Source organism: Plectropomus leopardus, chromosome 5 (assembly GCF_026936395.1).
Source record: "Plectropomus leopardus strain MGB_pleo_1.0 chromosome 5, ASM2693639v1, whole genome shotgun sequence".
NCBI classification, from domain to species: Eukaryota; Metazoa; Chordata; class Actinopteri; order Perciformes; family Serranidae; genus Plectropomus; species Plectropomus leopardus.
The window spans coordinates 35,568,133-35,593,461 of NC_142180.1; the positions used below are offsets into that span (position 1 = coordinate 35,568,133).

General features: G+C 38.5%; 1 protein-coding gene across 2 annotated transcripts in view; it reads right to left on the bottom strand.

Annotated features, from left to right (window-relative positions):
* Positions 1 to 552: 552 nt before the first annotated feature.
* Positions 553 to 25,329, bottom strand: part of ryk (receptor like tyrosine kinase) — a 60,227-nt gene continuing 35,450 nt past the window's right edge. For both annotated transcript variants that reach the window (XM_088078093.1, XM_042483705.2), the window contains 8 exons: positions 23,607 to 23,732; positions 18,351 to 18,437; positions 15,905 to 15,974; positions 14,288 to 14,420; positions 10,130 to 10,239; positions 9,833 to 9,992; positions 6,281 to 6,417; positions 553 to 2,801 (listed from right to left, as the gene is read on the bottom strand). In XM_088078093.1, the coding sequence (XP_087934219.1) occupies positions 2,690 to 2,801; positions 6,281 to 6,417; positions 9,833 to 9,992; positions 10,130 to 10,239; positions 14,288 to 14,420; positions 15,905 to 15,974; positions 18,351 to 18,437; positions 23,607 to 23,732 (935 nt within the window). In that variant the 3' untranslated portion in view covers positions 553 to 2,689. The remainder of the gene's footprint in view (positions 2,802 to 6,280; positions 6,418 to 9,832; positions 9,993 to 10,129; positions 10,240 to 14,287; positions 14,421 to 15,904; positions 15,975 to 18,350; positions 18,438 to 23,606; positions 23,733 to 25,329) is intronic.

Below are 25,329 nucleotides of genomic sequence, written 5' to 3' on the forward strand. Positions count from 1 at the left end.
GGAGATTTTTCACTGCTTTACCCTGCAGGCAGACCTGTCGTTTTAACGGCTTCAGTTCTCCATCTACGCTCTCGCCGAATCCACCAGACTCCTTAAACAAAAACAGCATTTTTAGCTCGATGAACATTGGAGCTGCTGGTCTTCTTTTGCCTCGATTAGTTTGTTAGTTTGTGTTATTGTGTGACTTTGGAGTCTAAAAGGGTTAATTTGGGTTCACCAAAGTCACACAATAACACAAACAAACTAAAATTGAAGGCTGTGTTGCAAAAGCAACTCCTGTGTTCTGCGAGGTAAAATTACCGTTTTTGTGAATGGAGTTTGGTGGTTTGGACGAGAGCATGGGTGCTTCAGTTCTCTAACAGGGCTGTTGGATGTCGAGATGAATGGTGAAAATAATAAAAAAAATAGGGTACAAAATGTATCATTTATTCTATTTGTTAAGTAAATGCCAAATATGTATTTTATTTGCTTTTATGTCCTGCTGATGTGTTTTTGTATTTTTTATTTAACCTTCCTTTCATTGCCCTGATATCTATGAGTTGTGATGATGACTGCAGTTTTTGGTTGATGTTTATTTGCAAGTTGTGTTGAAAACGTACACTTAAACTGATAATGATTTCCAAAGTACAGGCAAGCTATTTGTAATTTTACAGTAAACAACACTCGAATTCCTGAAGTTTTGGTAAAATATAAAGATATCCGAAATTAAGAATCTGCATTCTCTGTAACGACAATCGTTGAGAGATGACAATCATAGTTTGATCAAATGTACGCTTAATGAATGAAAGGGAAAGGTATTTTCCGTTCACTATTTAAACCACGCATCTATGTTTTAACTCATTTTGTTATTATTAACAGATCAGCCAAAAAATGTATTTATAATCTCTGTGCCTTTTGAAGAGTATCTTTCCTTTGTTTCGGTAAAAGTTGTTGTATTTTAGCCAACTGTGTGCCATCATTTTGTTATTACTGTTATGCTTACACCATGTGATTGTCATCTTGAGTCACATAAAAGAAAAGAAAAAGAAAAATTCAATAAAATTACGTGTTAACTGTCAACAGTTTGGTAGTTTTGAGAATATTGAAAATGACTTCAGTTGCCCATCAGTCTGACAGGAAGGTAACTTGTCGCAGCAGACCTGCTGCAGATGCAAACGCCTGCCACAAATATAATTGATAGCATGTAAGGACTTGTAAAGCAGGGGAATTTTAGGGATTCTGCACAAATTAGATTTTAAATAACTTTCCATTACAGCATCATGAAGAAGTGCAGGGTTCATGTGACATCACCCTAAAGCTAAAGAGGCAAAACAAAACAGCGACCTGAAAGGAACCGAGAAAATGAAGAATCCATAACAACGTTCTTACGTTACACACACGGACGCTTATTTCCTGACACGGATACTTCAGCATCAATAGTTTAAGCTCTAATCGTTTGGCTCTTTTTCCTATCAACAAGTGGTCGGCTGCTTGAACATCATCAGAGGCATCACTGTGGTTCGAAGCTTTGCAGGCTAAACAAAAAAACATTGTTGTCCCAAAAACATTCGGCTTCCAACTGCAGATTTTGTGGTCAAAAACAAACATTAATGTGGTATCAGGTGTTCTCCCTAAAACAATGAGAAGACTGTTTTAAGCGCTCAGCAAGGGAGCGATACCGATTACGCCGCATCCTTTAGACGCAAAAACAAATAAAGCAGACTTTCTATATTTAAAAGATCCCATTTAATTTGTGGATATGAAATTCGGGAAGCAGTTTAAAACCTTAATTCAACATGCAGTGACCATAAACACGCAAAGATGTTTCGAGGTGTGAGAATAAGATTAGACCGAAGCTGGTGGGCGGTTTTGTGTGTTCACAGTGATTATTAGTGTTCTAGTTATTCACAAAAATCAAAGAAATCCTGTGAAGGGGCTGTGTTCTGACGCAGAACAATCAAGCTTATTAAAAAAATGATAATTCTGTTCGGAGGATGTGACAGTGGAAATAAAATGTACAAAAGAGGGAGAAGCTGGTGGCGTTCAATTAGTGTCCAAAATCCACTCCGGACGTTTCAAAATCAAGTCATAAATGTAGCTTTGCGATGCTGAATTTTGTACAAGCTGTGGCGTCCATACGTTTGATCCACGAAGAAGGAAAAAAGAAAAGAGCGTCGTCCAGAGGAAACGGCGTACCATTCACAAAGAAATCAACAAATGTGGTTTCCTCTTGGCGTCTCGTACCATGTTTGAGAGTGTGGTTACATATACAAATGAAGCCCTTACGTCTACTTTGGTACCTAAAATCCTCCCGCTGTAGAGGTACTCTCATCCACGTCTACAATTTACACTCTTTCACTAAGTTAGAAAACTGTAGAAAATACTGTCTTTAAAACCAGTTTGTCGGAAGCTTCAATTTAAAAAAAAACTGTCCGACGGCACAAAACGTCCGGGAATGCAGGAGAGGAGCACCACCTTTTTAGACGCTTTCATAGGAAAAAAAAATAAAAATCAAAGAATCCTTTTACTTTGCTATGCTGTAAAAAGGTAATTCAACTATATAAAAACCCCAAAAGGACTGTACAAAATAAAAACGTCAGGCCAAAGTCTGCCTTTTTCATCTGATAAGGCACATTAACGTATTCCTTATGAGAAGTGTCCGCCAGCCTTTAGTGTCGCTGCTCCTGGAAAAAAAAAAATTAGTTTGTTTTCACACGTAAGCGCCCAACGCTGCGTGGAACTCTGTGAGACACTGAACGAGCTGCTGAAACTTGGGCCGCTCCTCCGGGTCCAGCGCCCAGCAGCACGCCATCACTGCAAAGCTGCAACACACAGGGAGCAGAAACAAAGAGCGCCAGGTCAGAGGTCGTCCACAAGAAAGGTCACCGTCATATTTGGGGTTTTTGTGTGTGTGAGACAGGATGCAGCAGGAAATTACAATTATAAAATAAATAAGTGCATAAAGACGTGCAAGAATAAATAAATTAACAAAAAAAAAATTCAGCAGTTGTGCAAAAACATAGAAATACAAATTATTTCTTTATTTTTTTGTTCCTGTTTTAATCTTTTTCTTTAATTCATGCATTTGTCTGTGTATTTCCATATGCATTTCAACTTCCTTTTATTATGTCGTCATGTATTTATTAATTCATGTATTTATTTTATAAATTAACTTTTTTGTCCTCCATATTTTATTCCTTTATTTTTTTATTTATACATATATTCATTCTTGAATTTATTCACAGATTTATTTCCATATTGATTTATTTATTTCTGTATAGAGAAATACATTTATTTATAATGTATTTATTTTAGATTTATTTATTTCCTTATTTATCTATACATTAATTTTATCTGTATGCAGTATTAATTATCTATTTATATCCAGATTTATTTGTTTACTTTATTTGTTTATGCATATCTGTATTTACGTATTTATTTGTGAATTTGTTGAGTTATTCATGTATTTATTTACTCCTCTATTAATTTATACATGTATTTCCATATTTATTTTTTCATGTATTTACTCAAACGTGTATTTATTGATTGATACTGCAACAGAAATCTAGAGCTGGCATCAAAGAATTGAATTGAAAAGAGTTTTTTATTTCTGCACATCATGGATATTTTTGTGTGTTTTAATTTAGCGGATACTTTCACATTTTATGTTTTAACAATGGTGCTGTTAACCCACTTGGTTATAATTAGGAAAAGATGAAATTTTGGCTTAAAATACCCATAAAATACTAATACCAAGTACTCACTAAAACACGACTGAATCACGGCAGGCGTCTCTCAGTCAGCTCATAAACTCTCACTTTAGAAACGTTGATACGTGTGTGAAACATGCAAATGATGTGCAACGCCAACATTTTCCTCTGGCGACTGGGCAGCGTCACGCTCAGGTCATTGTACTTAAACGGTACACACACTTGGACTTAGAGTACACGATGTATTGTCCTGAAACAGGAGCTGCCTGTACGGCTCTGATAGAAACGGGGAGATGTAATCATTTCTTTAAACCGAAGCGTGCCCTTAAATATTTTATTTTGCCACCAGTAATATTTTGGAAAAGGAAGCCGTCACCTCACCACCATTGTATTTAGACGGAAACCGTGTTTAGTTATTTATCAGATTTCAGGTGATTATTCCCCGCTCACACCATTCAGGCTTTTTCCCAGTGCAAGTGTTTTTTGGTGAATTATCAAAACAAAAGCTGCCACAAAGCGCAGATGATGGATTTGGTTTCTGAAGCTCAGAAATTAATTCTATAATCAAATAAAGATTTATGAACAGTGCATCTAAATTTGTGATAAAGGATTTATGCTTTCGGAAAAGGAAAAGGCTGCAGATGCAGTAATGAAAAAAAACTATTTTTTAGTATTTAATTAAGAATTTAAGATCCAGTGAACATTTAGAAAATCTTTCTATTCAAGTATGTGTGGGTTTGTATATGTCTTTATATGTGTATGCTTCATATGCCTGTTTATGTGTGCGTATCTTTGCATGTTTAATGTATATGCAGTATAATTTTGTAAAAGGTAAACTAGTGTTTAAAATAGTAATCAATGGCCCTTTGTTTCTTATAGTTTATTCTTAACTTTTATTCTATTTATACATATTTTTTATCTATCATCTCCATTGTTTAGTATTATTAAACTTTGTATTCCCATTTTGGTATTTTATTGATTTACACATTTTTCTAATTTAATAATTTCTTAGGTGTCTGTGGAGTGTGTGTAAGTGCTGGTGTGTCTATTTACTGAAAAACAGATAAATTTAATTTTAAAATGACGCAAATATTTTTTGCAGGTTTTGAAAGGGACAGTTTTCCCCAAAGTCAAAAAAATATATATATATATATAAAAATACATATATAAATTATTCTATAAACCGTGGTGCTATTTATCAGGCTGGATTATTTTGGTTGGTTATTTATTGAATGGGCTCATAAATTGTCAATCAATCAATCAATCAATCAATCAATCAATCAATCAATCAATCAATCAATCAATCAATCAATCATCTGCAGCCCAATCTGATTAATTATTGTGGTTCAATAAATTAATTAACAGGAATATCAGTTAGCTATTACAGGAGACAGGAGCAGAGAGTCGACTAGTTTGGGCAAGTTTGGGCTTCTTATCGTTGCTGTGTGTGTGTGTGTGTGTGTGTGTGTGTGTGTGTGTGTGTGTGTGTGTGTGTGTGTGTGTGTGTGTGTGTGAGATGCAGGAGTCTTCTTGAAATGTTGATCTGCAGCTAACAGAGTCAGTTAATGTTAATCTTTATCAACATCCTGCGAGAGGAGAAGGAGCAGCGGGCGCCCGCGGGCGTCACTCTCCCACCACAACGTTTTCATTTTCAGGTTATTTCCTCACGATCAAGTTTGCAGCGAGGCTGTCACCTTTTCACCGCTGGATAATAACGGGCTTTTTCGCGGCTGCGGGGGTGGACCTCGCGTGTGGAGGAGTCTGTGATGCGTGATGGACTGAAAGCAGGGAGAGCTCGAGCTTTGAGTGTTTCTGTCAAAGCCATAAAGATGCTGTGCGTCACTCCGAACACTGATATTTTTAGTATTTATATACACGTGGAAACTAAAAGAACTCTGAGACACATGTTTTAAAGTGAAGTCCTTATCTTATTTTTACTGTATATTCCCACACGCGATCATGTCAGCTGTAGGTGTTGCTCTTCTCTCCAGCTGTGGGCTGACCACGTATGCCTGGACTTTAGTGCAGCCCCAAAACTGCCGGGTCGGACGTCAACAAAACAAGAGCTGTTTTTAAAGCTGCGTTGTGATGTCTGAATGATCAGAATGATGATTTCCCACTGGGAATTTTATAACTAGTTATAAATGCATAAACGTGGTGAGCTAAAGTTAATGTTTGGTCAATGGTAAGAAACTTTTTTATCAGTTCACAGATGGAAACAGCTATCGACCTCTTGTTTAAATGCTTTTAGCATTAAAACACAACCCATCTTCTTTGTACTTCCATGTTGTTCCAACTTTACAACCTCAAAGCACATAAACACAACGAAGTCGGAAACTCTTCCAACATCACATGAAGGCAGCATGAAGCCCAAAAGATGGAGAAGAAGCAGAAGAATACGAGGACGCAGAAGACAAATGCGACAAACGACGAAGCAAAGAAGACGATGAAGATGAGACAAAGACTAAGAAGATGAAGAGAAAGATTACGAAGAAGAAGATGACGAGAAAGAAGACAGAAAAGAAGACAAATACAAAGACAAGACGTGTGTGTGTGTGTGTGTGTGTGTGTGTTAGTGCGATCAAACGTACAGTTCATCTGGACAGTTGATTGGTTGTGCTATTCTGTACCCGTCCTTCAGGTAGGCCGACATCTCAAACGGGTCGATGTCGACGTACGGCGTCTGACCCAGAGTCATCAGTTCCCACAGCGTCACGCCGAAGGCCCACTGCGGAAAAACACAACACGGGATCAACACGAGAACTGCGCTCAGCATTCACGACATTTTATGAACATAATCCGAAAATACGCCGCTGTCTTTAACGTGTTTTCATCAAACAGGATAAACACGACCAGCATTCCTATTCAGGGTGCGGAGAGCTGGCGGTGCCCACTCAAAAAAAAAATTCACAGGAACAATGCGAGGAAATTATGTTGACAAATTTATGAGGAATATAAATCAGTGCAGCAAGTTTGTGTGGAGAGACCGAGAGTAAACAGCAGGGCGGACGTTTTTTCAGAGACGGAGGGGTCAAGGAGCCGTGTCGGCGGGGGCCCGCCCTGCGTGTGCTGCTGTGCCGACCCTCCGCTCTGACCTCCCAGGAGGAAAAGAAGCATTTCCATATTCGTGTTACTCTGACTATTAACCCACATCTAAGGTCACACTTGGTGTTTGGAATTTCGGGAGTCAAGTTAATCCTTATCTAAAATAGACCTGGGCAGCTCGGACTAACCTGACAGTGACTTATGAACGGAAAAGAGCAGGTTTTTATTAGTGTGCGTATTTTAGCTGTGAAGAATTTCGTATTTAAACCAAACCGTCACAGTTCGGTTCACGCAGACACATGAAGAACACACAGTTTGCAGATTTCTGCATGAACCACAGTTCACAGGCAAAAGACACATTAGGAAACTTTTAGTTGCACACTGACCAACATGAGCTGAGGTTAGCTCAACAAACAGATGAGGGTATGATGCTTGAGTCGTGCTTCTGCAGAAAAGCTTGCACAGAGCAAAAGAAACTGACACTGTGAATATATAAATAATGGAAACACGTCAATTCTGAAAAAAAAAAACCAAAACTCCCACTTATGACAAAAACGTTTTTACACTGGCATGAGGTGGTATTTCAGCCAGTTTGAAAAAGCCATATTTCACAAAACAACAATGCAAATCCTTTTGTTGGCTTTTCTAGCTCCCATGATGCTGTGTTTGTGTGCTTGTCAGTAGGAACTGGCTCCCTCATGATGCAGCCGGAGCTACAAGAGCTGTTATCGCATCACGTTTCTCTGAGAAAGTTGGGTGGATCATTCGGAAGTTTTGAATCCATAATTCCTCTGTGAAATCGTGGACTATCAGCTCCCAGAAATGCCTCATACGCAGCCGCTCCCACATATAAGGGGCTCGCCTTTCCATTAATGCGCCATAACACGGAAAATGATGGCGGCTAGTGCAGCGGCTGCAATAGAAATAAACCTGCTATTGTTTTGAACGTCCATCACCGTGCTTCTTTGAATGTCATCTTGCAATTGTGTTTTATGGACATTTCGAAAAAACAGCTTAAGTTTTGCACAAATCTGTAATGGAAAAAAATATAATTTACCAAAAAAATAGCTTTTTGATCTTTTAAATGACCTTATCATTTATATTTTTTTCAAAACTCGCACTAAACCATGACTCATAAATTGGAACTGAAGTGTGAGTTTTGTGTACCTTTACGTCCGTGGTCAGTCTGTCATAACTTTACTGTGGTGACATCGAGCCTTTAAAGGAAGTGAAGGGAGTGATCGAGGACACGGGGCACTGTGGGGCTTCTCAGAAGGAAAACAAACCAAAATGTGCAGTAATCTATGTTGTTTCCACATCAGTGCCCAGGAAAACATTCCTAACAAGGCCTGAACATGCCCGCAGCCACTTTGTCATCCCGGCTGCCACCTTTGTGCCCCACGTGTGCGACATGAGCGTACGGAGTATTTACGTGTGCAACCACTGACATGAGCGTACGGAGTATTTACGTGTGTAACCACTGACATGAGCGTACGGAGTATTTACGAGTGTAACCACTGACATGAGCGTACGGAGTATTTACGTGTGCAACCACTGACATGAGCGTACGGAGTATTTACGAGTGTAACCACTGACATGAGCGTACGGAGTATTTACGTGTGTAACCACTGACATGAGCGTACGGAGTATTTACGTGTGTAACCACTGACATGAGCGTACGGAGTATTTACGTGTGTAACCACTGACATGAGCGTACGGAGTATTTACGTGTGTAACCACTGACATGAGCGTACGGAGTATTTACGTGTGTAACCACTGACATGAGCGTACGGAGTATTTACGTGCGTAAAAGCGGCATGTTTGATGCTCGTATGATGCTCCACAGCTCCGTGCGGACTTCCCCTGAAGCTGTGTTGGTAATACCAGGCTTCTGTTCAGTGTAAGTGTAGAGCGTGGGGGGGGCGGGGTGATTACTATGAAGCGGTGTGACCATAAGAGGAATGCGGAGAGGTGGGGGCATGTCTGGCTGATGTCTGAGCGGTGTCTCTAAGGATCTGTTGAGCTTCCCGACTGTCTCTGCCGCGCCCGCTCTGCTATCCTGAGACAGGAAAGAGGGAAGAGCCGGAGCACCTCAGCGCCGCGCCTCTCTTCCCTTTGACACCTTTGACCAAGCGTCCTAAGAATGATTTGGATACAGCTGGTGCCATTTCCTGCATCAGCCTCTCTGTACCATGTCTGCCAAACATTTTTTTAGTTATTAACCCTCTGAAACCTGAGCAAAATGAGTTGATTTTTCTTCAAAAACACAAGAGGAAATTACAAGTTCTAAGTTGCAAGATTTACTGAAATTTACCAAAAGAGAATAAATTTAAAAAAAAAAAGGTTAAAAAAAAACTTTAAAAAATCACAATGTAAAAATACTAATTTATTTTGAAAAAATCAAAAATACTTACAATGATAATAATGATAAAAATAGCTTAAAAAAACATTTCTTTTTTTTCTGTTAACTTTTAATCATTTCTCCATCTCTTTCTTTCTTTTCAAACTAATTTTCAGGCCATTTTCTTGTTACCTTTTCCTAATTGGCAAGAAGCCCTGTAAAATAAATAAGTGAATAAAAAATAAAAATAAAAACAAATAAGAAAATTCTCAAAAAATGAGGGAATGTCACATTCTATTTATATATTAGTAATTATCATTATATTATCATATAATTATATATTTAAAATTATGCTGCAGAAAATAAATAAGTATTTTTCTTGTTTTCGTTTTTTTCAAATTATTGTTCCCTCATGCTTATTTTTTTCCTTTTTTTTTTGGGGGGGGGGGTATTTTCAGCTAATTTCATAGTTACTGAAGTTACTTCTTGTAACTTTTGACTAATATCTTGCTAATTTTTGGGCCATTTCTTAAACTGGTCATTGTTTTCTTTATATTTGGAGAAATCAAGCCTCTTCACTCAGGTTTCAGAGGGCTAAGGTAACAAAAGCACAGTGATTCTTAGTTTCAGGTGATTCGACATTAATGAAAACAGGTGTGAATATTTTTATTAGATTTCTGCCATTACACGCCCCTAAATCCTACACACTGGACCTTTAAGTTACAGGAAGTAAACTGTATTTAACTGCAGTTCTTACCACGTCACTTGCACTCGAGAAGTCGTTGTTGAGCAAACTTTCCAGGGCCATCCAGCGGACCGGCCTGTTCTCATTATCCCCCAGACAGTGGTAATCCATCGGAAACAGGTCTCGGGCAAGGGCATTGTCTGTTATCTTCACCTGCATGTTATCGTCAATGCTGTCAGGGGGCGAGAGGAAAAAAAAGTTGGCATCTTTATTTTGAAGTAATTAAATTCCAAACCAAATCACCTGAAATCTACCGTGAGCATCTGAGGACATGTGACGGCAGCTCTGAGCCGGGTCAGGGACACTTACACGCAGTTCCTGGCAGCGAGGTCTTTGTGTATGACCTCCCTGCGAGCCAGGTAGCTCATCCCACATGCAATCTGGATGGCCATGTAAACCAGGTCTTGTTGAGAGATCGCCTGAAAGGAAATAAGGGAGAGAGACACAATGTGCAGTTGAGAAGCAGAGACAGGAAAAACACAAAAAGACCTCAGCTGACGTGACTTTGTGCGGTGAAATTGGTCTTCTGTGTCAAATTGTTCTTATTTCCTTTGAGTGGCAAAACGATCAGCTTTGGGTCAAATATGGGAGTTAGACACACGAGGACTATTTCAGTCTGTAAATCGAGTGTGAAGGCTGAAAAGTGAAAAACATGACTTGTATAAACAAACACTGGTACTTTAGAAAAAAGACTTTAAGCTTTTAAAACCTGGAGGGACATTAGTTATGTTGCTTTCAGATGCCTGATTTGGTTTGGTTTCTTTTAAAAACACGAATAAAAAGCCAATAAGCAACTTTGTAAGATGATGTCCAACAAATTGCAAGACATAAGTAAATGAAAATGACCTAAAAATTAGTATTAAAGGAAAGAGACTGAGAGAGAGGAGAGAGAGAAAGGAAAAAATAGAATATTACGATAGAAGAAAATATGGGAAAATGTCAGAAAAAATATCTTGATAATCATTATTTTCATTATAATTATTTCCTATTTTCTATATATATTTATTAATTATTAATATATATTTTTAATTTTTTTTTTTTTTTTTTTACATTTTTGTCATATTTCTATTTTTTTTTTTGCTGAGTCATGCATAATATGTGAGCTATTTAAAATGAAAGTATTGAAATTTATTTTGTTATCTTTTTCTTTTTTTGCTGTGAGACAGATCCAGCATATGTCCGGACAGTATAAACAGCTTGCAACCTGCAACCCCGCAGGCGCAGTTTGTGTTTACGACAATAGTGTTACCACTCTGAAACTGTACGGGCGCTACGTCACGAAAATACCAGTTCTTACAAAATGTTGCTTTGACACTGATGAATGACTTTGTATCAAACAGAGGAAAAAACAATCCGAGTATCCCAGAAAGTCCTTTACTCAAAGGTTTGAGGCCAGCTTTAAAGAAAGCTGTTTGTTTGGAGCTTGCAGACAATGGCTGTGCCAGCAGGTGTGTCTGAGAAAAGACCTCCGACTGCTGACGAACTACGTAAACATCCTGAAAAGCTTAAAAGACAATCTTTCCTTGTAACAGAGCTCCTGAAGTAACAGTACTATAAATTGTGTATGTTGTTTTTAATGTATGCAAAAATACTCTGCTATGATTTATATTTTGTTTAATACAGTTTTCCCACATAAAAAGACGGAGCTAGAGGAACATCTACTTGTCCTCCGTCATTAAAAAATTTTGGATATGGCTTTGGCCGACCAGCTTTTTGCAATTATTTGTGCGCTGAAAGAGCGGTGTGCATGAAAAAGGCTCGCATCAGCGTTGGAGGAAACATTAAAGATACTCAGTCGTGTGTTTGAGTCAGGTTCAGACTCAGATGAGTCGTCTGTTGCGATAAAATCATCGACCAGAAATGTACGAGGATGAGAGAGTGTAGTGAGCACCTTTTATTTGATTATGTTGTTTGTTAACTTGTAGCTGGTAGTGGCTGATACAGCGTTAACAGCTGTGAAAAATATTCCATTTTTGTGGTCAAAACATTCACTACGCAGCATCGTGTCATTTTTTTAGCCCCTTCTGTGAATTTATGTTGTGTGTTTGGGACTGTTACTTTATTTTATTCTCTTTTGGCTGTCACACAAATTGCCCCTCAGGGACAAAAAAGTTTATCTTGACCTTAATTGTTGTAACTGCAACGCCAATGGAGGGATTGACAACGCAAACCCAAACTCTGCTCTCTGTACGGTAAGTCCGCTGTGTGCTGGAGGTTGCGGATTTCTTTGCTGGTTTTTGTGTGAAAGTCTGTTTTCCCGTCTGTATGTGTTTCCTTTACTAAACAGCAATTAGCCTTCATATTAATGATGTACCTAATCCAGCTCCCCAGCTAATGTTTGAATTTCACATTTAAGGAATTGCATGAACATCGACCAGAGTGGAGGTATGTGAAAACACCTCTCGAGTGACGAAACAAGCCAGTTAACAACTGACACACAGCCGGCTGGACTCTCTGAAGCTAACAGTTAGCCTAATCTCTGTGTGTGACTCTGTCCTCGGCACAGAGCTCCAGTCCCGCAGCAGCAGTCTCATGATTAACAGAAAAAAAGAGAGGAAATTTTACCTGTTTTAAACAGGAAAATTTGCAGTTAAGTTCCATGATTGCACAAAATTGCACAGTCTTGCAGAATTCACAGTGATTTACTGAATTTCTGTTAATTGTTGCAACTGCAGCGTCACGAAATCCAGAGGGATTGACTATGCAAATCCAAACTCTGCTCTCTGGAGGTTGCAGATGTCTTTGCTGGTGTTGTGTCAAAGTCTCCTCCCCCGTCTGAATATGTTTCCCATATTAGACAGCAATTGTTTTTCATATTTCTGCAGTAATCTACTTTGTACTTGAATCTCAGACTTAAGGATGCAAACATCTTCCACTTCAGCAGAGGAATGTCAAACACCTCTCTAGTGACAAACGTGCACAGAAACAGGTCAGTTAAGTCCAGGTCAGACATTTTTAGGCACATAAATAAGATTTTTTGAGAGGACTTTAAATAATTTAGTCTTCTGCACAATCTCTTGCTCTGACACACGCAGCGGATATTTTTTGTGCTGTTTAATCTTATCTGGCAGTGGACAGTTTGATACAACCTAAATTAATTAATCCGATAACACAAGAAAACAAGGTTTTGGCAACCAGAGAGCAGAGATAAGAACATTTTAGGTCTAAACTGAGATGTGCGGAGCTGGTACCAGACAGCTCAGTTAGGTAACTTTAACACTCGGCTTGTCGGTGGAAAAAAGACAACTGTGGAAAAGGTCAAATGTTTTTTTTCTTACTGTTTTATCTTCTAAACCAGATGTTTCAGAATGAATGCCCCACTGTAGCATTGTGCTCTCTCTGAGCTTTATCTCGCCTGCACTGATACATTTCTGATTTATAGCTCCATGTTTATTGCAACAGCACAACTTAATGACTATGTCTTCGTCTCCTACAACTGCCAAAAGTATATAATGAGATTGCAGTGAACGAAGGTGCTGATGTGTTAGCTGAAGCTTTACAAAGCGGTTTTGATTAATGCAAATGGATGGCAAGCTTCGTCTTGTGACTGCAAAGTGTTTGCAGCATCTGTAGTTTGCAGCTGATTGATTGGTTGGATCTGCGCTGTGGCTCTGCCAAGCACTTCAAAGACTCCCTGGGGTTAACCTGTACAAAAGGGTGATTGTCTTTACATAGCGAATAAAAATCTCTGCCTTGAGCACCGGCTTCACGACTATATCAACAGTCCTTCTAATAACACTGTAAACAGTAGTTACTGATAGGTGTTACTTTGTGTTGCTTGCTGAAAACACACAAAACGTTCTTTTAGGCTCGACTCTTGAAAGGAATCTGAGTTTTCTTCCAAACTGGGGGATTAATTTTAATAGCTTAATAAATGTCTCGATGCAATGCCATACACTGCTTACACTGAGGCATTTATCGTAATGGTTTAATAAGTGACTGTGGTTTTTTTTAGATCCACCATGCTGAGCTGAAAAGCATAGTGGATCAAAATAAGTGCATAAAAAGGGGATAGCTGTTTATATTGTTTTGGGTTGAGAAAATCAAAATCTCTGAAAAAACAAGAAGGGAAATTTTACAGAATGTGGCGAACTTTCATTGATCATTTTAACCACATCACGTCTTCTGGGAAGAATTAAAATGGTCCTTTAGTCCTAACAAGGATATAAGGGGAAAGAATTAGGGATTCGAGTTTTGCAGCAAACCATCTCATCATTTTTAAAAAATTATTCTTTTATTTGATCCCTGCTTGTTTTTTTCCCTTTTTAATAATAATAGTAATGATAAATAATCATCTGTATTGGCCCTCAGAAACCAGTATCATGGACTCCTTCATTTGACTAAGTAAAAGACTCACTGAGATTTAAAATCTCTTTTCAAACGCGATCTGGCCAATGATAAATTTGTGTGTTTTGTTTTGTTTTGACTTGTTTGAAATAAAGAGTCATTCATCCATTCGAAGCTCACCTGTGGGTTATTGGCCTCAGCTAGCTTGCACTGCCGCAGGAACAACTTGAGATTCCCCCAAGCCATGAAAGGCAGCAGCACCATGGGCTTCTCTCCGTCCTCCGTGCACACGTGACTTATAGGCAGCAGATTTCTGACGGTGGAGAGCAAAGACACAAACTGAGGAACAGAAACAGCGTGTAACACAGCTGCACATACATTTAATGTACATTTGCACGATTCTTGGAAGATGGAAGTACGTGTCAGCGTTGGTCAGAGGAAGTGTCATAAACTTGTTGACCACGAAAAGAAGAAAAAGGAAGTAATGGGTCAAAATGATGACATTTTTTTTTCCATGTAAACAAAGTTAAGTGAAAGTACCAAAACCTCCTGATAAGTTTGGGGCAAAATGAGCTGCAGTGATGATACTTTAACTTAAAACTAAATTCAATGCATTCATATTCTCCCACTAATGAATAAACAACATCCAGTGATGGATTGTAACAAAATATATTATTTGCACTTTATTCTACTTAAAATTTCATGCAAATTACTTTAATTTCATTTCACACTTCATTTCAGTGAACACGTGATTACTGTTTTGCTGATTAGATTGCCTTCAGTAAATGAATTCATTCAAACAAGTAACAACCTTCTGATGCTTATAACAAAAACAAATTTCATGAGAATCGGTCCAGAATTAAACAAGTTACAGCTGATTTTGTAGATAAATCGTATCTCTAAATACACATATATTTATTTAATAGTAAATCTTAAACCTGCCAGAAATGGTGCCTGCGCAGACGCACATCAAACCAGGAACGAGGTATCGACGTTTTTCAATTTGCTCGTATTTAAATTTGATAATATTCATAGATGTGTAAAATCGGCCTCATTGCACACAGTCCAGTTCACAAAGATTTGCACTAACAGCCAAAGAGGAGCAGCTGCTGCAGAGGTGAGTGCATGCAAGTTTTTAGAAGCAGCATAGTGGAATTATGCTCGTTGACTGCGCCTGCCATTCTGCATCCCCATCTGTGCCCAGAGTACGCTCTGGGAATATGGTGCAATGAATAACTGAACGCTATTTCTACTTCCAGCAGCGCACTCGATGAACGGTTCAGCTACATAAATAGAAAATTAATTTGTGGTGCCAGATGTTGATATTGTGGTTGGCTGCAACAAATACAGGAATGTGTGGGAAACCCTGCTTGCACAATTCGTGGCACTATCAGCCGCCGCAATCAATTCTTTGTGAATTCGCTCCGATGTGTAAAAAATGTGGCGTTCTTTCATCAGCATTCAAACCAAACCATTTAAAAGACAACCACAGGAACTGCTGTGGCAGAATACAATGCTGAGTTAAAAGTAACCCAAATTTCTTTACTGTTACGATAAGATTTGGATCTGTTGCAGAACTGGACGACAGCGACAACAAAGAAACCAACATCTGTCTGTCATCATGGCGTGAGTTATACTGTGATTTGAGACAATGACCTCGTGGTCAAAGACACCGACCGCATTAGGGGTTTTGGGTGCATTTCTTATACAAATTTTATTGTATTCAGAAATAGATTTTTTTTAAATCAAAAAAGGCAAGTGGTGCAATAACAATGATTGATGTATGATTTCACTCACCGATGGTGAAGTCCACGAAGCTTGCAGCTTTCAGTCAACATCATGGTCACCTGCACCTCAGACGCATGATCTAAACAATTTTATCAAACACAAAATATGATTAACATCAAGGAAAACCTGGAAAAACATATTCAAAAATTTGATTTGTAGAGATATCTCAACATACACAGTCATTTTGTACGTAACATTAGAAATAAGAAACACTCTGATGATGAGAGTATTTTATAAAAATATCTCAAATAACCCAATCTGATCCAAATTTATTTATAAAGCACATTTAAAAACAACAGTTGACCAAAGTGCTGTACATGCACTTTTTTTTTTAAAAAAAAAAGCATAAATATCACAAATAAGGGTGCTATCTTTAAGCTTTATAAAGTTATGTAAACTTGTGATGATAAAATTTTACATAATATATTAAAGAAAAATAGAAAAGAGAAGGCAACTTTTCAATATCAAATGACTGGCTGGATGTGTGTGAATTTCAGTGGAAATGCAGAAGCTCATGTTTGGCACGAGTTTGGGTGGAAATGTTTTCTTCTTCTTTTTTTTATCACACCGAAACAGACGGCATATTTTACAGGAGGGGATGCCAAATGTTGAGTTAGTGTCAAGTGATTAGGCCTTTCTGGGCAGAATTTCACAAAGCATTAAAAAGCATCGTCAACATTAATCTGGCCTTGCAATTTTCCACACTTTTTTTTTTTTTTTTTTTAGGACATGCAGTTTTTCAGGTTTGTATTTTGATTTATGCCTGCAAAAAAAGCCCCACAAGGCGCTGGTTACATCCTGAACCCGTGATTATTTTCTAATCAAACCTATTGGCACGTGTATGAGTAAAAAAACAAACAACAATGATTGCAGAGATCATTTTTCATTTTCCCACATACATAACAAATCCCTGCAAATGTGATAGTTTTTACATTTTGTGGGAAATTTCATATTATATTTGCAAAATCAACCGCTTTTACATTTGTGGGAAATTTATTACGTATGTGGGACTATTAAATTAAAAGCTGCAGATTTGCATTATGTTTGTGGGTGTTACAGTTCTACTACATGTACTGTTTGATTTGTATTTGTTTGCCTGCCAACAGTTAACTGCAGTGGGAAACTTCAGAGGAAAAACCGACTTGTGCCAAGCTCACTGAGGTCCAATTTTTAATCTGTGTATGCAGCTTTGCCATCGTCTGGTGCTTATGGAAGCAGTATTGTTCTTTTCCCAAAAGGCGCATGAGGAGGAAGTTAAGAGTTTAACAAAGCCAAGACTGGCATGAGGTTATTGTTCTGTGAGTGGTATCCACCCCTCCCTGAGTAAACATGAGAGAATGGAGAGGTCAGAAGGCAGCTGGCAGAGAGAGCCGACACATGCCGCTAACAAAGAACCTGACAGTCCTGCAGAAAGGCGTCTTTTCGCTGGCATGCAAACCCTGCAGCATGAGTAAGACGTATAATTCATTAACTGTCAAATCTGTGAGCCTGTTTACCAGGTAGCTGCGTATGTATTCGTCATCCGTCTTACGTCTCTGGCACAATAATCATGTTTTGGCATTTCGGTGATGGCTTTCAACATGCTTTATAGAAAAACACACAGTGAGCTGTGCAGTAACACTTTAAAACTTGAGCAAATTGGCTTGATTTCCTTTGATAATGTGGAAAAAGAGTTAGCTCAATAGGAAATGGACTAAATATTTGTGAGAAACTAGTAAAAAAGTAGTAAAGAAGAAAATAACCTGAAAGTACCTGCCCCACTACTACTTTTTTTTATCTTATATATATAATTAAGTTTTCTGGGCTTTCATTTTTTTTTCCCTTTTTAAAAATTATTTTCAGGACATTTCTTGTAGGAATGGGAATCAGCAGATCCCCCATAATGTTATCATTAAAGTTAAGTCATGATACAATATTATTGGAATTTCAAACCTTTTGTGAAATAATGAGAATTGTGGTAACAAATACTGCGATATATCATGATCTTTTATTATTCCAGAAGGAAAACTTTGGAAAAATTTGTTTTATTTATTACATTTCCATTTTTTATTACTTCAAATTTTGTCTTGTGGACTTAATAAGGGCTTGATTTTGTTATTCTGGCAGGCTACCAAAAGTCTAATTTGTATTTGAAATATTAATAATTTACATGATAAAAAAACAATGTTTGGTGTCCATGTATTGATACAGTATTGCCATGCAAAATATCATTATACAATGCTGTATCGATTTTTCTGCCATCCCTAAGTTTGTCTTTGTTTTTCTCACGTTTCAGAGGTTTGAATGCTAGTTAAAGATGTCTGAATGCAGCACAAGAAAACTGATGTTGATCCAGGTGTTTAAAGGGTTAATACAACAGACAGGAAATCCTACAACACACTTGACTTGACAATATTTTCATTTATTTGACGAATGTGCATTCAAGTGTGCATCACAGCCTGGATGGAGCGCATACCTTTCACTGTCTTCACAAAGACCTGCTTCTCCTTACTGGGGTCCTTCTCGTCCAGCAGCACGCCGTGGAAGATGCGGCCAAATGTGCCTGTCAAAGACAAACCACGGGTGTTTTATTTGAGAGAAAGGGCAGGAGAGACACGGCCCGAGGCACCACATACAAAGATTGAAATGTCACCTCGCTCACAGGTCGCCACGCCTGGCTGATCTGTGGACAGAAGTGGACAGGCTTCTGCTGAAAATGCTTTGTCTCTTAAAGGGATTGGGGCAGCTTTGGCTCTCATCAGTGAGACAAGAGCCAAAACAAGAGAGATTCACTGGAGCTCGAAGGATCTCTCATCGCTCCACGATTCAGAAATACATACGACGTGGAAAGGCCAAGTGAGCGTGTTCATCATCTCCTTTGTCTAAACTGTCACCCCGTCGCTCCGGGACTTTTCTGAGGTAAAATGCCATTTAAGAACATAAACCATCAACATAAACTGAGAAAAAAAGATCTGCGCCCGAGGCTAACTGTGCCCTGTGTTTCAACAGGAGACGAAACGGAGCATAACAACAGGGTTAGTGTTTAACTGTCTCCCGCCCGCCCCTACCTTCTCCGCCAAGCCTGTCTGGACCTGCTGGCTCCCAAAAACAAGAACCCCACTCAGAGTTCAACCACCTCTGAGACATGGACTTAAAGGTCTTGTATTTGGAGTTTCTTAGTCCTATTCTCACTTGTTTTTAATATATAATCATTTATTTATGGCTTTTTGAATGTAGCATCTGACGTGTCAGGATACATGACTGCACTAAGTCAGGAAGTCGTACTGTTACAGATATTTTTGAGTGTTTGCTTAAATATGGCTGTGGAGCATCCTGATAATAAAGTGATTGTACTTTGAAACTTGTAGCTATTTTGCATAACCTAAAAATAAATATTTACACTAGAGAAGTTCTTGATTGAAACCTGACAGGATTAAAACCAAAATAATCAAAAAGACTCTCACAAATCTAACTAAGACAAACTCAACACTTGCTGAAAACATAGTGTCAAAAATAAAACTTTCCAGCAGCTCTGTTGCACAACGCAACAATACATGACATTACAAGGCGTGGAATATGTATCATGAAGCCCTAAAAACATGTTTGATCACCACACCCGGACAATTAGTCACCATAAAGGCGAGTCACATCACAAAAAAAAAAGATTTGGTGGAAGGCCGAGCAAATAGCAAACAGCAGAAATCTTAAATACAACAGAAAAACTGCTGATAAATCCAACGTGAAGTCCAGCGTTCTGTTTCTCGATGAATTTACGGTTAAGTTCATCACACATTCACGTCGTTCAGCGCTTTTCTGCTACGACTCTCCAGACAGAGTCACTCTGACACTCCCAGAGTGCACTGCTCTGGATAACAGCGCTCCAAATTTACCAACGGTCCAATTTGGCATGTTAAATTTAGGGGTCGACAGATAATCTGCCTGGCCGATTATCGAGGCTGATATTTGCCATTTTGCCAATTATCTATACCATCGTTTTTAAGGAACTTTGTAAAACCACAGGTAGCAAGTTTTATCTATTCATCTGTATTTCAATTTTCCTGAGTTTAAAAAAAAAAAAGTTGCTGGAAAGCGGCTGTATATGATGTTGAAAGTTTCAGGTTGCACGGGGCACCCGTTGGCTGAGTGGATAGAGCGGGTGCCCCGTGTCCGAAGGCTGTTTCCTCGCCGCAGCGGCCGTTTCTGTTTTGATTAAACATTTGCTAAAGATGGTTAAACAAAGTTTTGCGTTATTGTAAATGCATGTTGGTTCCAAATATTTGTTATCAGTCTCTTTTCTACTAATAATCTGTATCTGTATCGTCCCTGAAGAAAGAATATCAGTCGACCACAACTTAAATTAGCATCAACCAAACCTGACTTTGAGTTTTTGGCTTCAATAATAATACGTGACATGAATCCAAGATAACCACTCTCAAATCAAGCTTCAAAAAACTGAAAAAACTAAAATCACAATATTTCATTTTTGAATTGAGATTAATGTCTGATGATTTTTGATGATTTCTGTTACACATGTAAGACTCTAAATTCCATATTATGAAAGTTTTGGGTGATTTGGGTTCCCAGGGGTTTTAATAATTTCCCTTTTTGAGCCTTGATAAATTTTCCGAATGGAAAAACAGTTGGCCTCCACAGATTTTCAGCATCGGCACAACTGTATTATTATCTGTGAGGGAAGAAAGTTGCTAAAATAAACTACTTGAGAATATCTGTGCAGAATTTGTTTTCATTCAGGTTTTCTTAGTCTAAGAGAAATGTGCTAAGCCTGCCTACATGGTGCTGATGTTTTTACAACAGGATGTTTACCCTCTGTTACGGACGTGCTGTTCAACTGGCAAGCGGCACTCGAGGGGAAAGTTTCAAATAGATAGCATTCCTGGAAGTAAGCCCATGCTGCGTAGAAAGACATTTTTATTCCAGAGAAAGATGTAGACCTTCTCTTTCTCTCTGCCATGACTCCTTGTTGTTGCAGGTTCCAGGCAGTTTAGACGCATGAGTTGGACGTCACTGGTTTTAAGATGCACAACTTCCAGCAAAACATGCTGGCATTGATAAAAGGAATTGACAAGTTCAGAGGCTTATGATTGTGACGGCTCGGACAATTTGGAACTGTTTCTTGATTCCTGTTCATACTTTAAGATTTCAAAGTAAGCCAGAGAATAATGTAGGCAATGAGTTCTCATTGAATTTCTAGAGAGAAACAAAGAGCGTAAACCATCAGAGGGCCTTGAGGTGGCGTTTAAAAAACAGAACACCCACACTTCTCTCTTCCACTGTATTTCAGTCACCCTTGGGTTAGTATTACATCATTCTCACAGCCACACTAAACCCCAGTGTGGGCAAATCTCCAGAAAGTGAAGCAGTCTTGTTTAGTTCCATCATTCCATGACGATGCTGAATTGTCTCCAAAAGCATCCAGCGTCCAAAGTGCGAACGTTTCTTCGAGCCAAACTGAAGCCCGAATAGTTGTGTTTATCTTTGATATGGAGCCAGAGAAAGAGATTTAGAAATTTCACTGTCTTAGGCTCTCTGTAAAAAAATATGCCTCGGCAAGAACAAACTTTTGCTATTTTAGGTTCATGGCAGGTTTCCACTGACACTGATCTGATGAGGCATGCTCATGCATCGCAGGAAATAAAAAGCAGTATTCATGTTCACAGGTCACTGTTTTTTTTTCATCTCAGACACAGAAATACTTTAGGATGTTTTTGTACAGTCGTGTTCATTTAGCTGCTAAAAACATGAACAGAAATCAAATGTCTCAGTAGATCAGGATTTTATAACAGTCCCACAAAACAGATGTTATCAGACTGAACAATATTATGCAGCAATTTTTTAATTTTTCTTGCACCAGAGTCCAAAGCAGTTACATCGATAGTAACAAATCACAGCTGTTAACTGAAAGATTGTAACCTATACCCCCTTCCCACCAAAGTTAGCACAAGCAAGTAGGTTTTTTAAAAACAGGTAAACCTCTTAAATATAGGCGACTGACTGCATTCCCTGTGCCTGTGAACGCAGTGCTGCAGCAGATGAGTCTGCCTTTCTGTCAGCTTGTGTGTGTCGTTTTGTTGGTATGCCTGTGCGACGTCACAGACAGGCAGGAGAACAGGTAAACAGTAGACAGCAGTCGGACCAGAGATACTGAAAAAATTTCAGTGGTTTCCTCTTTTTATATTTGTCTTACTTATTCAGTCTCTCTTTTAAACTCTGTGCAGGCGACTTTAGAATAATGTTTTTGTGCTGCTTGGGAGGAGATGGGCTGTAATTAGTAGCAGCCTGTCATCTTGCTGGTTAAGGAGCTAATATTAGCACATTCACGTAGGTTTTGAGTTCCCATCAATGCCAATCAGAGCCAGAGGTGATAAAAACCCGGGTCTACTGCAGACTCATTTGAGCCAGGTGTGAATGTTGATTGTTGTCTTCTCATTGCATTACAAAGGCAGATGTTAGCGGGTGTTAGCAGGATTTTTGTGCAGTGGGGATGAGGCTCTATAAATCTTAAAGGTGCTGAGGCTCTTGTGTCTTGTAAACAGAAAGTGTTAAGGTGTCAAATCATCATCAGTGGGGGTGGCTTTGGCAACTGTTTTACAAAATGCTTTGAATGCATTCTGGGTTTTTGTGCACCTGTATGCATCTATTATTAAACACCACCCAGTTATTATTGAGGCCTGTGCAAACCAAACTCCTCAAAGTTACATGCTGACCAATACACACTTCCTCGGTGGCGACCAGCTGGTACCAAACAATCTCATATTACAGTTAAATGGTAAACTAAAAAATGTTTCTGAAAACATCTGAGGTGAGAAACAAGAAACTCAGTAACAGAATTTTGATTTATATTTGATCAGCACTGCTTAGTTTTACGGTTTGATCATCGTTTTTTCAGTCTCTGCTTTGATTATGCAAGAAGCAGCATGGCACCCACTTCCTGTTCACAAACTCTCTATTAAAGCTAAACAAGTTTATGGAAACATATTTGGAGACAATTAGGCATTACTTTAACATAATCTTGATTTATATTCGATCAGCGCTGCCTTGCTTTACCGTTTGGTTAGATTTCGGTCAAACTTTGAGAGAGAGAGAGTGAGGGGGGTTTCAAAAGTTTGCCTTTTCAGGCCCCAAAAAAGCTGTTGTCATGTGAACAAAAGGCCAAACCGCAACAAAAGTTAACATTTCATGCAAGAACCGCTGCCATGTAAACAGCTCATTAGTATGGAGGAGAACCACTGCTCAACTCTATAGCTTTGTTATCTTACATGTTTGATCTCTGTTTTCACGTTGTTTGCATATAAGCTGATGATTAAAAACAAAAAATATTCCTGCTACATAAGGTGGATAAATTAATCTTATTTCTTACTATTGTCAGAGACTTAAGGCTTTTTCTGAGAACTCAGTACAAGGGGAAAAAAAACATGTACCTATTATGTCTTTGTATGTTTTTAGTGATAAGTTAATAATAATTACAGCCGATCCATCAAAAAAAACTCTCCACCAGCCTGCCAATCAAAAACCACACCTCTCATCACAGTGAGACTCCTGAGCCGAGAGCGAGAGGAGGAAATGTTAACCACTCGGCATGACACAATCTGTGAGCAGCACCTCTTTGAAGAGCAGATGCTCTGAATGCATGTTCCACTTTTCAGTGAAGTTGCTGAGATAACCTTTCTGAGGAATACAAAAGCTTGTTTGGGAGAAAGAAGGAGACAAATACCTTCATGCAAGACGTCTCGCAGTGTGACTCTCTCCCTCGAGATGGCAATGTCTTTCACTTTAGCTTTGGCCTCGATCAGAGTGACGCTCCTCAGGTCGTTCTTCTCGATGCGGAGCGAGGGGTAACCTGCGAGGATGGAAAAACACAGACTTGCTTAAGAGGCACACTTGATCCAAATGTAAACAAAACACTTCAGAATGGATTGACAGGTCTTTTAACCCTGATTAACACTGGAAAACAACCTGGGGCACTTATGCATTGCATCACTTTTGACACATTTCGCACTCACGGAGGTTTCTGCTAATAGACGCAGAATCCTCATTTGAATTCAGAGATTTCCAGAAATTACAAGAAACACAGTAAGCAGCACATAAACAGTATCCTGCGTATGTTGCACTGAAGCAACATCATGCAAAGTCCTGTATTACAGCACCTCCATTACATAACCGCCCGACGTACTCACTGGCGGCTGCCTTTCCGAGGTAGGAGTGAGTTTGGATTTTTTTTAAAAGGCACACACACAGATGAACAAACAGTGTACACACAACCCCTTTATATCAACACACTCCCTGTGTACACAACATGTCAGTGATGAGCGATAACACATCCTGACCTCCTGCTCACTGTCAGGCTGAACTGTGCACAGCTGCTTAGACAGACTGTAGATAAACCGGTGGATGAAGGAGACAATGGAAAACTCACTGACAAACAACCTCCAGATAAAAGCTGGAGGCAGCAACAGTCAATCTGCCTCCAGGAAACAAGAGCTTCCTCTTGTTCTTGTCTGATACTTGAAGCAGAGGAGAGAAGCTGAGGCTTAAATCTCAAAAACGGATCCAATCTGGGGTTTATAAGGTGCTTTGATTAAACTTTTAAATCTCTGCTGTTGTGTGAGGACTGTGAACTGAGCACTAAAACACAGTACAGATCAATGCTGCCCTCTAGAGGTCAAACTATTTTCAACAGTGGAGGACAATGAATACGTTCATTTAAAAAACTGTACGATACACAAGAGTACTAAAGTTTAGGTATAACAATTAAAAACAATAAAAAGGAATATCAACAGGAGTAATGGCACATATACGGGCATAACACAGTATATATATGTAGCACATTCTTCTCTACTGTGGTTGGTTTTACACTATGCAGTGCTAATACTTTGTAGCAAGAACACTCTTTTACTATGAAGGACAAATACTGACTTAAGTATGTATGTATGGCTGTATAAATAAATGCACAATAAATTTAAAAAAAAGGAATAAACTGAATGTTGAAAAATAAACAATTCAAATAAACAGAATGATGAAATAAATATGAGAATAAATAGATAAATGCATAAATAAAAATATAAATGGCTGACCGGACATGTAAAAATAAATACTTTTTTATTTAGTTTTTTTTTTCATTTTTCTACAACTACATTTATTTATTTATGTCTTCATGTTGATGAGATATGAGGTCTTAAACTGCATTTATATCTTAAATTATGCATATATTTATTTCTGTATTTATAGCAGCACTTGATTCTTCTCCTTCTTGTTTATTCATAATTATCTATTTATTACTGTAACATTTATCAATTTAGTTATTGACGCTTCATTCGTCATTTTTCGTCCTACATATATTTACAGTGGAAAAAGTGCAATGGGAATCTGAATTATAATACCAGCCTCACTCACACTACATAATTGCACCACACACTCCGTGCTATGTTCATTTATAA